General features: G+C 36.8%; 2 protein-coding genes across 2 annotated transcripts; one reads left to right on the top strand and one right to left on the bottom strand.

Annotated features, from left to right (window-relative positions):
* Positions 1 to 94: 94 nt before the first annotated feature.
* On the top strand, positions 95 to 15,906 carry LOC135075260 (pancreatic triacylglycerol lipase-like). The gene is made up of 5 exons (XM_063969638.1): positions 95 to 122; positions 437 to 599; positions 682 to 1,082; positions 2,200 to 2,409; positions 15,480 to 15,906. The coding sequence occupies exons 3-5, from the start codon at positions 722 to 724 to the stop codon at positions 15,674 to 15,676; spliced, it is 768 nt and encodes a 255-aa protein (XP_063825708.1). The 5' UTR covers positions 95 to 122; positions 437 to 599; positions 682 to 721; the 3' UTR covers positions 15,677 to 15,906.
* LOC135075238 (uncharacterized) lies at positions 2,476 to 9,178 on the bottom strand. Its single transcript, XM_063969610.1, has 2 exons — positions 7,215 to 9,178; positions 2,476 to 6,543 (listed from the first exon to the last, which is right to left on the bottom strand). The coding sequence occupies exons 1-2, from the start codon at positions 8,158 to 8,160 to the stop codon at positions 6,509 to 6,511; spliced, it is 981 nt and encodes a 326-aa protein (XP_063825680.1). The 5' UTR covers positions 8,161 to 9,178; the 3' UTR covers positions 2,476 to 6,508.
* Positions 15,907 to 15,909: the final 3 nt, after the last annotated feature.

The raw sequence follows: 15,909 nt of genomic DNA, 5'->3' as shown, positions 1-15,909 counted from the left end.
GATCGGAGAACTGCGTTGCCTTCGTTTCTGATTTCTGTTTCTGATTTACGTTAATTAAAGTCAACTTTGCATTTATTTACTGAATTTATTGCTTTCTTTGTATTTAGAGGTTAACTGAAATGGTATGTTATCCATATTATTTTATGCGTTTATTTTATTTTATGCGTTTATTTTATTTAGTTGTAAATACAGCCTTATCGAGCTAACTGCGCACCTCGCTGGAATGCGACTCTCCCTCCCATCTTTTTTTTCTCCCTCCCACCTACCCGCACACCGTCACACCTCCCCGCGTTCGGCCCGTCTGTACCAGAGCGATGAAGTGAGATGTGACGTCACAGCCGGCAGGTGCGCATTTATCACTATCGGGTTGTATGGCAGATAAATTATTATTTTTTTCGATTATTTTGCATTTATTATTATTTTGTAAAAATTACAGATGTGGTTAATATTAATTATGACACTATTAAAAATTCTGAATTGCCGATTATTCATAAAGACCAGCTGCCTTCAGATTTCGTTTACTGCCCTGTTGATGATTTGCCACCGCAGAATATACACGGTGACAACCAAACTAAAATAGAATTTAGATTATACCTAAAGTAAGTTTTATTTTACATGGTTAATTTCAGTGCCTATTGTGATTATTCTTTGTTTAACTTGTTACCCGAATATTTCTTTTAGGGGCAATAAGGACCATTATATACTTTTAGATGAAAATGCTATGGCAGTACATAAGCACCAAAAGGTTTATAGTATAAAAAATGCTCCGCTAAAAATCATCACGCACGGCTGGAAGTCTTCTGTCGAAGATAGGTCTGTGGTCCTCATCAAAGATGCGTACTTGGAGACCGACAACGTGAATGTCATATCGTTCGATTGGAGTTCTATTGCTGACACGTATTATTGTGTAGCAGCATTCTTGGCGAATTTTGTCGCGGAAATTATGGCGCTGTTTTTGGAAGCTCTGCAACTTAAATATGGTGTTCGTGGGAGGGACATGCATTTGATTGGACATAGCCTGGGGGCGCATGTGGTTGGGATGGCAGCTTCGCAGACCAGCTTTGCGATCAGTCGTGTGACAGGTAACAAGTAAATTGTAAGCAGTAGAGTTACTTAAGGCTGAGTTGCACCAACCTACTTTAACAATAACTGGTGTTTTTTGTACGGAGTTTGACAGATTTGCAACTCAGCTTAGATTTCGTTGAGAGACCACACATGATGCGACCAGTTTGAAACCGGTTTGAAATGGTCGCGTCATGTATGGTCTCTCAACGGAATCTATGGCAGAAACTTAGATGCAACTCAAAAGTAACTAGCAGTTGCAGTTTCGTTGCAATTGCGTTTCACCGTGTGTTCTGGGCCTAAATGTACTAAATGCATATTTCACAGCCCCAGTTTATCTTAGGGAAACTCAATTTGACGCACAGTTCTGCTCAAGCGTGCTACATACTCGGTCACAGTGTGATAACTTGATAATCAGTGCTGCAGTGGTTAAAAATCTGTGAGTTGTGTCAGAACTTACCTACCTATATCTATATCAAAATTTGTGCTCGCCACTGCTTTATGTTATTTTAGTATCGCATGCATTGGTACTAAATTACAAATTAAGTACTTATATTTGTTTGGGTAAGTAATTGGAAGTGCTAGACCACGGGTGGAAGCAAGTCTACCATCCCCTACTAAACCACATTAACTGGCACACAGTTAACGTGGTTTAGTGAAATTCAATTAATGCAAGCTAATTTCATAAATTCAGTAATTTGGTTAAATTAATACTTTTAGGGTGGATTCGACCAAACAAGAGTAAATATTGATCTCGGAATAAATCGTCAGTTACAACATTTTGACATATTTCCCATACTGAACCTGGCTTTGACAGTTATACCAGGAGTTATTCTCGGATAAAAGTTTGGTCGAATCGGGCCTTAGGTACTGACACACTTTTCCGTGGTATCTACTGTTTGATACATAATGTAGCCAGCACCGTGGGCACAATTTAAGGTTCGGTCAAACCAACGCGATCACATGCGATCAGCCGCGGCATGCAGCGATGGCGACCAGACTTAAATGCACTGATCGCCGGCTGATCGCGTGTGATCGCGTTGGTTTGGCCGAACCATTAAACCTTTTCAATTATGTAGCAGAAAAAGAGATAAAAATGTACCGACTAGTTCAAGTAAATGTGTACCTAATTCCCAGGTCTTGATCCCGCCGCTCCCTTATTCGAGTGGCCGTTCCTCTTGCCTCCGTCCCTGAGGATTGACTCTTCAAGTGCTGACTTTGTGGACATTATCCACTCTTGTGGGGAGCTTATGGGGTTCGCAGGCCCCTTGGGACACGAGGACTTTTTCCCCAACAGCGGAATGTTCCCGCAGCCTGGGTGTGAAGATGAAGACTTCTATACCTCTGGTAAGATATACAATAACTGTAGGGCAGCGGAGGTTGTTGTAGGTGTTGATGATTGAAAGGCCGTGGTTTCACTAATTAAGTTTATTGCCAGGTCTGCACAGTTTAATACACACAATCACAAGTGTAATGGCCGGAGTACGAAACGCTACTGGGCGCGAAAGGCGCTCAAATACATACGTCACAAGATCGAACGAATGAAGGAATGAATGAGTTTTAGTGTTGGAACCCAACATGCTCCACCTCTACAAAAGGAGAGAACTCTTATTTATAAGCAAGTTACAATTACCAATAACAGCGAGCTATAATACATAAAAAAGGAACTGTGACGCATGTATGGACTTACATAAGATATTAAGTTTCATATGAAAGGTGAATACATTTTACTTATACAGAGCTTAGTTACTACTCTAATGAACAACGATGTCCAAAGGATAAACACAAAAAAAGGAGTACAGCGCTACAAGGCAACCTATTTATCACTATGTTACCTAGTTAGTACTTAACATTAACTTATTTAATTATTATCATCCAAAGGTAGAATACAGATATTACGAATAATATTTAACGTTACTTAAAAATTAACGTTACTTAAAATTAATTATTATCATCTATAGGTAGGATACAGATTTTACGAATAGAGCGCACATGGCTCTTTCTATTAGACCTTATTACTTCTACCGCTCTTACGCGGCCATCATGACCAGGAAAAACCTTAGTAACTCTAGCCATGGGCCAAGACATTACAGGTACATTATCCTCTTTCAAAATTACAATTGTGCCTACCTTTACATTGGGTAAAACATCTAGCCATTTAGGCCTATTTTGCAAACTATTAAGATATTGCTTGTACCACATTTTCCAAAATGATTGTTTAATTTGATTACATAGCTGCCAAAATTTAAGTCTGTTAGAAGGAATATTTGTTACAACATTTTCAGGGTACATTGTTAGTGAATTTCCTATTAAAAAATGTCCCGGTGTCAAGTAACTAAAATCATTTACATCTGATGACAATGGAATAAGTGGTCTTGAATTCAATATACATTCAATCTCAATTAAAATTGTATTTATCTGTTCATAGGTTAACAATTGTGATTGTAACACTCTTTTTAAGTGGTATTTAGTGCTCTTCACTGCAGCCTCTGCAAGTCCCGCAAATGTAGGCGAGTAGGCCGGAACAAAATGAAAGTTTATGCCTTGATTGGCAGCAAATTGACATACTTTATTTTGGTGACTACCAGATGCCTGCAGTGAATAGAGCTCAGCTAATTGGTTCCGTGCGCCTTTAAAGGTGCTAGCATTGTCAGAGTAGATTTCCCTGGGCAACCCTCTTCTAGAGATAAGTCGTTTGAGGCACGCGAGATAGGTTTCTGTGGTAAGATCTGATGCGAGTTCAAGATGAACCGCCTTTGTAGCAAAGCATACAAATACGCAGATATAGCCTTTACCCACTAGGGATCGTCTCACGCGCGAAAGTTTTACATTTATAGGCCCAGCAAAATCCACTCCAACCTTTTCAAAGGGGCGACTCATAGCGGTCACTCTATCGGCTGGCAAGGAACCCATCAACTGCTTGGAGGCACTAGCCTTGTGTCTGAAACATAGTACACAATCCTTAGTTAATTTCTTAACATACATTAAACCGTTTGTAATCCAAAATTTTTGATTTAAATTACACAATAATAGCTTCGGTCCCGCATGTAACAGTCTTTCATGCTCAGACTTTATAATACAATCAGTAATATGACATTTTTTGGGCAAAATAACCTGATGCTTATGTGCATATGGAATATTAGAATGGTGTAGTCTGCCGCCAACACGCAAAATGCCTTTACAATCTAAAAATGGGCATAGACTTTGCAAGGGACCCTTAACAGGTTTATTATTTCTTAAACATGCAATTTCGTCCTTAAAATATAACTCTTGTTCATTCTTAATTATCAACAATAAAGCATTATTCAATTCAGAAGATGACAAATAATTGTAAGATATTTTGTCACCTTTTATGTTGTTTACAAACCGCAATACATAAGCCAACGTACGTACCATCTTGTGTATGCCAGAATAATTACGTAAATGATCAAAAATGTCACCCGTGTATGTGGAGAGTTGACTGGTAGAGAATGCTGACCCGGACTTGGTCTCAGGTAAGTTTGCAGGTAAATCTATTTCAGAGTCAAAATTGTATTTATTATCGAGCAAAATTTCAGGCCCATCCCACCACATGCGACAATCGTGAAGCTCACTGGGTGAAACGCCCCTACTTACATAGTCCGCAGGATTGTTTTCAGTGCTTACATAAAGCCAGCGACAAACAGATAGATTTTTGGTGATCGCTTTAACCCTGTTCGCGACGTATGCATTAAGTTTCATGGGTTCTGCGTGCAACCATGCGAGTACAATTTTTGAATCAGTAAAACAGTAAACATTGTTTATATTATGTATTAATTTTAGCGTGCAATAGACCTTTGACATAAGAATAGAGAGTAGCAGGGCTGCGTTAAGCTCTAAGCGCGGCACAGTCTTGTTTTTGTCCTGAAGCGGATTGATGCGCGATTTTGAACATAGCAAGTGCATTTTTACATTACCATTAATATCTGTAACTCGCATGTACACGCAGCATCCATATGCCGTAGAACTGGATGCATCTGAGAATCCTATCAATTCAATTTTGTCTGTATTATTAACATGTATATTTCTAGGAATATAAATTGGCTCCATCATAGCTAATGCAGCGGAAAACTCATGCCACGCATGCCTAATGTCATCATCAGGCGTGGAATCCCAGGCGGTTTTAGAAACCCATAACCTTTGCATGATAGCCTTTGCTTGCACAATTATAGGACTAACAAATCCCATGGGATCATACATTTTCCCAATATATGAAAGAATGTCTCTTTTTGTGCAATTATTATTATTACATGGCTCTGGACAAGACATTTCGAACTTGTCATCTTTAACTATTAATTTCAAACCTAACGTCTTTAACAGGCAGTTGTCTTGCTGAAGCTCTATATCATCAAAGTGGCGTTCAGCTGAGGGAATGTCAGTCAGTACCCTATTATCATTGGATGACCATTTATGTGTGTGAAAACTACCTAAGCTTAGGAGCTTGCGAAGTTGTGATTTTGCCTCTAGGATAATATCTAAATTATTATTTGCATACAGGATATCATCAACATATGTGCAGTTCTCTATAATAAATGAAGCCAGAGGATAGGTATGCTTATGTTGCATTGCTAATTCTTTCAGACAGCGAGTTGCTAAATAGTTTGAACTTTTTAACCCATAAGTAACCGTGTCTAATTTTATACACTTAATAGGTTCATCAGGGCTATCCCTCCATAGTATGTTTTGCAAACTAGCATGCTCCGGTATAATACGCACATTTCGAAACATTTGTTTTATGTCGGAAGTAAAGTTAAAATCGCCAAAACGAAACAGTAATAAAATTTCAAACAAATCTCTTTGTACAGTCGGCCCATTTAAAAGCAAATCATTTAAAGACACCTTTTTGTTAGTCTTCATGGAACCGTCAAAAACTGTACGCAATTTAGTAGTTTTACTGTCAGGCTTTAAAACTGCATGATGAGGCAAGAAATAAACTGCATTTTTATTCAATTCATACAGTTCAATATCTACATATTGGCCATGTTGCAAGTTAATATAATCATGAATAAATTTTTGGTACTCAATAAAAAGATATGGATCATTATGCAGTCTTTTCTCTAAGTTCAAAAACCTTTTTAAAGCAAAATTAAAGGAATCACCTAGCGCATCATTGATTTCATCAAGAGGTAATTTTAAAGGTAAAGAGACTTCAAAACAATTTTCTTTTATCTGAACAGTACTTTTAAAAATATACTCGCAGAGCTCTTGCTCTGATGACCTTTCATCATAGATCTGAGGAACGCTTTCTGTTTTCCAAAATTTACTTAAGGTTTCATTAATGTCAGACTCACAAGTAGTACACTTTAACGTTACCTTGTTGCAGACCTTAGATGAAATATGTGGTAGGGTACCTCCAATTATGTATCCAAAATAAGTGTTGATAAGACGTGGTTGCGGAGTGCCGGCCTCTGTTGCAGACTGCTGGCGCTCAGGCAGCACCGGCAGCTCTGTAGGCAGCAGCACCTGGAAAAATACGTCCGCTCCCATTAATACATCAATCTCAGCTGGTATATTAAATTGATCATCAGCCAATTTAATATTTTTAGGTATCAATATGTCAGATGCACTAAATTTGTGTTGAGGTAAGTTGCATGTGATTTGATCAACAACGTGACAAGTGGCTGAAATTTTATATGGACAAGTTATTGAGTAAATCTCTAAAGGTAAGCAATGCTTTAACTTTGTCTGTGTTGAAGTTATGCCCACTACTTTGACATTGCTATCGGTGAGGTCCAGATCAAGCAGCCTTACTGCCTTTTGTGAAATAAAGGACAGCTGGGACCCACTGTCTAGTAGGGCTCTTAAGTAGACTTCGGTACCATCTCGAGCAATAAGTTTGACTTTAGCTGTGGGTAAAAGTACATCATTATTATTATTATTGCTTGCTGCTAGGGAAGCAGTGGATGATGAGGCCGTATGAGTTTTATCTGAGTTATTACGCTTATGTGCGCTGCAATGCAGCAATGTGTTGTGGGCCTCTTTACATTCTGCACACCGAAAATGATATTTGCATTTTCCGGTGTGAGCCCCCAAACAAATATTACACAGGCCTTTATCCTTGGCAAATTTAATTCTGTCCTTTGCATGCAGTAATTTAAAACTGTTACATAAATAAAGTTTGTGTTTCAACTTACAGTATAAGCATGTAGGCTCCTGCGCAGCTGTGTAGGCTACCATCCTACCAACGGTATTGCCTTGCTCCTTTTGCGGCTGGCGTTGCTGCCCGTGGAAGCCCGGATCAGCATTCTCAAGCGCCAGCGCTCTCTTATCCAAGTATTCAAGGAAGGTGTTGATAGTTGGCTCCTTCGTGGCATCTCTTTCCATATGAAATGCGCGTGACGTGTATGCATCTAATTTGCGGTACAAAATACATAATATTATAGCATCCCAAAATGATACGTTTGGCTCCAAATTACTTAAAGCAGATATTTGTTGTTTTACATTGGACACAAATTCTCTTAAATTAACTGCCGTGGATTTTGTGATTGGCTTAAGATCCAACAATAAACAAATATGCTCATTAACGAGTTTGTGTTTGTTGTTGTATCTGTCTTCAATAATTTTAATTGCTTGACTGTAACTTTCACTAGTCAAGGGTAAGTTTTTTACAAGATCTAATGGCTCATTTTTTAAATATGATCGAAGGTAATACAGTTTTTGAACATTGTCAATGGAATCGTTTTGATCTATTAATGAGTGGAATAAGTTTTTAAATGGTACATAATCCGAGAACTTACCACTAAATATTGGTACATCAATTGGTGGTAAATGCAATTTGGACATTGGAGCTGAGTGATTCCTATTATCACGGCTGTTAAGTTCTTGGTCAATTACTGATATGATGTTGTAATAGTTTTCCTCAAAAAGTTCAACATTTTCCTTGTCATCTGGTTGGATAGTTAAAATCTTTATATTGAACTTTTCGTATTGACTAAAGGAGTCGATCAATTTTTTCCTCTTAGCCATTAAGTTTTCTTTAGACAAGTTTTTAACTGACTGCGGTGTCGAAACAAGTGAAGTTAATCGTGTAATCGTACCTTTTACGTAGCCTCGCGCGGCTATTAGCTCGTTCAGCTCCATTGTCAAAACTTGTCAAATGCAAGAAAATACAAATGCTATAAATCACTATGTGGCTTAAAATTACACACTACGAGTATCACTGCACGAGTTATGTCTTTCGACTTAAAAACAATAGCACTGCACACTAAGCAAATGGCGTCGGCGGTAAACAGCGTTGACAGATGGCAGCGGAAACAGCCGAAGCAGCAGCGAACAAGTGAACGATGACCGACGAGAGAACGAACGATGTTGTGCGTTGGCCAATCCTCGATGCGCGCGCGAACTTCAGGCAGCGCGAAGATGGATGTCACGCCCACTTCGTGAAGTAATTTGTTGCTGGCCTCGTGTTCCGGCGCCCCCCAACCCGCCGTCTTGCCGGGAATGCCGGGTTGCGTTTGATGACGTTTGATGATTGTTGCAAAACTGACTTGCTTGATATCTTGCAATTTGCTGGTTTTGCATACGATGAACGATTTTTCTTGCAGTATTGAGTGCGTGATTCTTAATGCGCACTATGCAGATGAATGCAAATTCCACGAAAGTAGGTAATGCAGGAGTTATATTGCGCGATGATGCGGCTCCCGTTGTTGTATTATGTGTGAATTGCAGGAGTTCTGTTGCGCGATGATGCGGCTCCCGTTGTATTATGAGTGCGATTTCTTGATGCGCACTATATGAATGCAGTTTCCACTGTATGTAGGTACAATTGCAGGAGTTCTGTTGCGCGATGATGCGGCTCCCGTTGTATTATGATGAGTGCGATTTCTTGATGCGCACTATCGGCACTATGTGAATGCAGTTTTCACGTGTATGTAGGCACAACGCAGGAGTTTTGTTGCGCGATGATGCGGCTCCTGTCCCACTTTATACACAATGGTGCAGACCAGGCAGTTCGAAGCTCGAAGGACCTTGTAGGGCAGCGAAGTTGTTGTAGGTGTTGATTGAAAGGCCGTGGTTTCACTAATTAAGTTTATTGCCAGGTCTGCACAGTTTAATACACACAATCACAAGTGTAATGGCCGGAGTACGAAACGCTACTGGGCGCCAAAGAGCATAAAAGAGTAAGAGACGGCACTCCATAGATATTTTTTGAGCTCACGCACACATATGCATTTTAGAGAACGACCCGCAAATCTTTACCAACCGCACAAACTACAGGCGGAGCTACCAACATAATGCCTTATTTTCTGACAGTATTAGTGACGTTCGTAATAACTTATCGATTATCGATACTTTGCTAGGGTTGTAATTGCATATCGATATCTAGTATAGGAACCTTCAATATTTTAATGATTACTATTTTTATTTTATACTATGTGTAAGTAAAACGAAGTTTTGTAACGTAAATTATTTATTTCGAAATAAAATAGGTATATTACAATAAGTATTGAACATGACATAGCAGTTGTAGGCATGAGGAATTATTGAAAATTATAACAAAGTACAGAAATGATAATTTTGTAAACTTTTATTTTCACAACTTTTTCTAAGAAAAAATAGGATTTTTATTTATAAACATCTTTAATTTTCTTATCAGCTGATCGAACCTCAGCCTCAAGATTACTTTTCAATGCTTTGTTGCTGTGCTTTTTTACTTTTGTCAGCAAAATTGTTTTCACTTTTTATGAAGCTGTCATTAATGATTTTACAACTTTTTCTTAGAAAAAGGTAACTTAATATTTTAAACATCTTATCATAAATTTCTTTATTATGTTGTTGACATTTAAACCAACTAAAATTACAATTTGTACTCAACATTAAGAAAATGAATTTTCCAACATTTTCCATATATATCTGGTCGGCAATATGGTCATGATAAAATTGTTTAGCTTCATTTACGGTGGTACATAATTGAATTGTTGGATAAACGAGACTTTTTTTATCATGCCACCATTCGCGAAGAGATATATATGCATACAAATCATTGTCAACAGGAGTTTTCACGCTCAAACACTCTTCACAAATTAAACAAGAACTGTTCTGTAATAGTTTGGCAGCTAAATACCCGCTTACATATACTACTGGTTGGTTTTCAAGGCTACACAAATTTTCAATGGGCTGTTCTAAGTTTTCAGGGTCCGGGATAGACAACACAGGATAAAATTCAGTGTCTGTGGAATCTTGAACATTAATTTTTATTTCTGTTGTTTTTAAATTAGTTTTTAAAATGTCTTTATATTCCAGCATATGTTTATTGTTGTCTGCTTCACAATTAGCACTTCTGCTATGAGGCACTTTCAGCCCAGTAACCATGCTTGTTTTAAGCGCTGCAGTAAAGTGCGTGATAGTGGGATTTCTATTGGTTACACTGTGTTGCCTAATGATTCCAAATAAGTTTTCCAGAGAGTCTTGGTTAAACTGTCTAAGGTTCATATATTTAAACCCTTCATTCTTTAACTTTTCCCAAATATCGTTTAAGGATTTGATAGATATTTGATATCCCTTTACGCATTTAACATTTTTTAGTATCGTGTTTTCTGCTGTTATAAATTTTATGGTTTTTAACTTATCAGTATAAAAGGTCCAAGACTCAATGTGATTACTTGATGTGGAAACATTTTCCCGGATCCCTTTCTTTACGTCATTTAAAGATGATGGACCATTTGTACAATCAAATAGTTTATCTAACTGTTCAATCACAAATGCTGTATCATTGCAATCAGAAACTTCTTTCCATGCCATCATTTTTAAAATAGCTGCCACGGTATTACTCAGAGCATGCGCAGCATACTTCACCCTCATCTTAGTTTTGAATGTTGGATTTACAATGGTACTATTCAGTTTTTTAAAATTTAAAAAATTTCTGTTGTGTTCTTCTGCAACTACCAAATGCCTCCATTGTGCAATTTTTCCATCGAAAGACATATTTCCACTTTTAAAGAAATTGTTTCGTAATGATTTGAACAAGTGAGGGATGTCATAGATTATAAAAATTTTGTCATTATTTACAGAGAAAAAGTTGCTATCTATGCCTTGTCCACAGTTTCTTTTTAACATGTTAAGAGCTCCTATATTTGTAGATCCCTGATCACAAACTGTTGTTAGAACCATAAATCCGATTTCTTTTAATTTTTTGATGATGTCCGATATAATTTTTGCCAGTTTTGCTGTTGATATTGTGCCTTCCACAAAATAGTGCGCAATATATTGTTTGTATTTATGTTTAGCACCCTGTATCATAAACACTAACGCATGGTCTGCAATTTTCTTTTCTCGTCCCATGTTCTCGCCCTCTCCATAATCCACGTAGCCATCCACTTTATCAGCAATTTCGTTATAAATTATCCGTTTCTTTAACGCCATCTCGTCAAATATTAACGAGCAATATTTATTTTCCTTTGGCATACTTGATGCTTTTGCCTCTAACATATCAATTATATTTTTATTTATACCAGGCTCCATTGGTATATTTTTTAAAATCCTTTGGAGCGTTTTAGTGCTTGGTAGCGTAAACAGCTTTTGCATATAGCGGTATGCTTTAGGGGACCGTTTAAATATAGCCAAAGCATATATTTTGTTGGCTAAAGTCCACCTTTTTCCTTGTGACTTTTTTTTGTTATTCTGCACTACATCCTTTACTAACGATGTCAGCACTTCCGAATCTAACTTGTCTAAATTCACTCTTGACTTCGCTATATTCCTTATTGTTTTTTTTGCATTTTGTAACTGTCGCCAAAGCCTCTTCTCTTTAATTGTAAATGTTGATGAAGTGTCTGTAATAAAAACATTTCCATTAGTAAAAAAAACAACATTAAAGCAAATTGAATTGAATATTGGTTAATTAATCAGCAATTTTACTTAGTTTTTTAAATTAGGATGTTTTATCTTACCTTTCATTTCAATGTTTTTCTTAGGTCTTTTATAACTGTGGACTAATATTTCTGCCTGTGCATCTTGATGGCAAATGTTTTTATCATCTGAAATATTATAAATATGCAAATTAGTTTAAAATTTATTTTGTTGTTTTATGAAACATATTATTTCCAAATCAATCAATCATTATCAAGTTTTAAAAAAATGCAAAGACAGGATAATGATAGCTCTTCTCATAAAATATGAAGCGTGGGCCCACCTTCAATAACAATGACATAATATTAAATTAAAGGCATTTAGAGGTTTTAATGTTCTGCATTCTGGATGCGGTCTGCGGGTATGTCAAGACAATCTGTAAGTGGTCGTGATAAGGCAATCAGTCACGTGTGCTTTGCGTTCTTTGTTCGTATCCGCACGGTCAAATAGCATTAATATAAAATGTACAGAAACCTAGAATGTTGTACATATAAGTTCATTTTGACCTGACTGCAGACTGCAGAACGCATCCAGGGTGGCATTCTTTAGTTTGAGGGAAGGCATATTTTAGAAGGTAAATAATTAGTTTGTACACTTACCATGAGTAATGGGTTTATAGGTCATATGTTCTGGTGCATTGGAAGTAGAAGGAAGAGGTTCAAAAGTTGTTTTCGCAGAAATACCAGAATCTGGTATATCCACAGCTCCCAAACATGTTGAATTTAGTTGTTTGGTTGTAGTTGTAAGGGGAACTGAAAGCAGATAATGAAATGTGAATTGGGTAATAAAATGTCATGTTCTTACCCAACTTTAGGGTACAATCAGTCTAGTACATGTCTTGCTCACATTAAAAATTACTAGCTTATAAATATTATTAAACTAGCTGACCTGGCTAATTAATGTAGATTGCCTAAAATTTTTCAAATTGGTCCGGTACTTTTTTTGAAGAATTTGTATTACACAAATTACTAAAGTCCCTCTAACTCAACACACATTCTAAGCTAAATTGTGTTACGAGTGGGTTTACTACAATATTCAAGCTGTGGGGTTCTAACCCGCACTTTAGGCTATCTTGGCTTCGAGTTACGGAGCCGATCAAATACAAACAAACAATTAAATATTTCCTTTTTATATTATTAGTATAATTTTAGATAAACATACCTCGTTCAACTGGATTTGACTTCTTTGGAATGCAATATGAATGATCATAAAGAACTGTAACAAAGTATAGATATAATTAATAATTGAAATTATATATTATTTATTGATAAGCATACAACACATGTTTGTGGTTACAAAGAAAGAACCTTGTTAAATTGCATTCGGTTGGTTTGTTTTGGAAACCAAAGAAAATTAATTAAGACATCTAAATAATTCAGAAAAATTGATAGTAAATTAAATTTAAAAAAAATAATTGAAGTCATCATCATACCTGTCTTGAGGTTTTCTTTATTGGAGTCTTTTACATGAAGAGGAAACTCTGTCAAAACTTCATCTGGCAAGATGGGATTGCTCAATTCCAGTGTTGGAATAGCTGAGTTCTTCAGCCGAGTTCCTTTGGCATTGAAGGATTCAGGAGTGAAGTGCCCACCACAAACAAACTTCAGTTGGTGTAACTTTTCAATAGGTACATATGCTAAGTCTTCTATGCCAGCATTTTTAACCCACATTCGACAACTGAAATAAGAAATACCTATTAGAAAAGAAAAAGAATAACAAACTGAAATTTATTCATCAACTAATTTCTTTTAGTATTGTTATGCAATTCATTTACAGAGTACGAAACAAAATACTGAAATTAAAAATTGGTTATGGTTATTTACTGTATGATTAAAAATATTAATCCCAGCCTTTAAGTTTACACAATCAGTAAAATTATCTTGTAATAAATGAGTGTTATTAGAAACTTACCGGTCAGAATCCAGAGGAAACCTACTCAAAAGTAAGGGTGATCCACCACGACTTCGCCTCTTATTACAAATAACGCACTTCTTGTTGTTTCTACTCTCCATTATCAGTAGAAGCCTAAAATGAAATAGGTATTAATTAAACAAAGCCTATAATTTCTCTCCAACCAGTGTCAATGCCCTGGTTCATGCATTTACCAGTTTTGAAAGTACATTAACATTTTCATCACATAGGGTTGTTTTTAATGAATAATAGATTTGTAATAGATCTAATATTTCAAGTAAGTAGATAACATACCCATTAAACAGAAAAGTAAATAAGAGTTTAAACTTCTGTAGAAGCTGAAACACAGCTTATTTAAAAGAGTCTCTATCTCACAAAAAACATAACACTGAACAGCAAACTTTATCACGCCCGATACGGAGGAACTTAATCAACTCAACGTAAACGACAGAAAAGTTTATTTACAGTAATATTGCACCAAATCTGAGAAAATAACTTCACACGAATCAATTCGCCGGTTAAAAACTCAAACTCAATTGACAGACATTTTTTTTCATTTGTCAAACTAACAATACTACCAACATAAGGACACTAACAATTATTTTTAGTATGGTGGTATTGATCCGCGGGTTCCCCTGCTGTAGTGAAATCAATCCAAAATGCACTTTATTGCTTAAGGGATAAGGTTGTATATCAATTGCTACATATAGAGACTAGTTTTTGAATGAGAAGTGTCTACCCACTGCTGGGCGCGAAAGGCGCTCAAATACATACGTCACAAGATCGAACGAATGAAGGAATGAATGAGTTTTAGTGTTGGAACCCAACAATAACAAAAAAAACCGACTCCAAAAAACATGCACTAAAAAGGAGAAAAATAATTTCTAATTACGTATTTGGTGGACCGACGACCTCATAAAGACCTCTCACGACCTCATTTTTTTTATATTTTGTGATTTTAAATTGCTCGCACTCTGCATAACTTTCGATTAACTTGTAAAGTTTATCTGTGGAAACTGATTAGGCTACTGTACTGTTTTTATTTTTTAAGTTCACATGTATAAACTCATGCTGTTTGTTTCCTTAATAAAGATAAAAAAAAAGGAAGGCGCTGGATGCAGGCCGCCACCAACTGGCCATTGTAGAAATCATTGGGGGAGGCCTATGTTCCGTAGTGGACGTCCTACGGCTGAAATAATGATGATGGAAGATAAGTTTCTCTCAGCATCAGCCCATAATTATGTTGTCCCGAAGAGGTGGAAGGCAAGCTATATTTGGGACGTTTACAAGTGCCCCGGAAAGGGCCTTAAGTACTGCAGGGTTTCCCAATTTTTTTTTGCCAAGGAACCCTAATTGATTATACTTTTCCTAGCGGAACCCTACTTTGATAAATGGAAATTTAAATGAAAAACAATAAAGTGTTTATGCAATTATTTGTAAACAAGTCGGTGCGCGCGAACATCGTCGGTCACGAAACGTGGGATAATATTTTTTACGGAACCCTTGCGGCCTTTCCACGGAACCCCAGGGTTCCGCGGACCACCTTTCGGGAACCGCTGAAGTACTGCATAAATGATATGAATTAGACATGGAGCCTTTATTGTTTTTGGGTTTGTAAGCTCACTCTGTCTTTTTTTCAGCATCTTGCAGCCATGCCAGGGCATATGAGTACTTCACCGATACAATATACGATGGCACAGTTTACCCCTCGTGGAATTGCGAATCATGGGAAGCATTCTTGAATGGGAAGTGCACTAATGTAAATTATATGGGAGAAAGAGCTGTCCAGGCTTTAACGGGGAATTATTTCTTATTTATCAGCTACACATCTAAATAATTTTGGCTCAATTCACTGGTAACAAACACTCGATCAAGGCTATTTGTAATGTGGTAAAAAGCACGACCAAATTAGGGGTTGGTTATTATGGTTGGTCTATTTTAAAGGATTTTTGTATATTTGTTAAAAAACAAAATATTTTTTATGTCGTTTTGTGTGAACTCGAACAAAAACGTGAACAATTTGTTCAGTAAAATGATAGTGAGAATAAAAATAACTATTGTGTAATATTT

The sequence above is a fragment of the Ostrinia nubilalis genome, chromosome 10 (assembly GCF_963855985.1).
Source record: "Ostrinia nubilalis chromosome 10, ilOstNubi1.1, whole genome shotgun sequence".
In the NCBI taxonomy this organism is placed as follows: domain Eukaryota; kingdom Metazoa; phylum Arthropoda; class Insecta; order Lepidoptera; family Crambidae; genus Ostrinia; species Ostrinia nubilalis.
The sequence above is the reverse complement of the archived record's forward strand: the minus strand, read 5'-3'. Positions and strand labels throughout refer to the sequence as shown.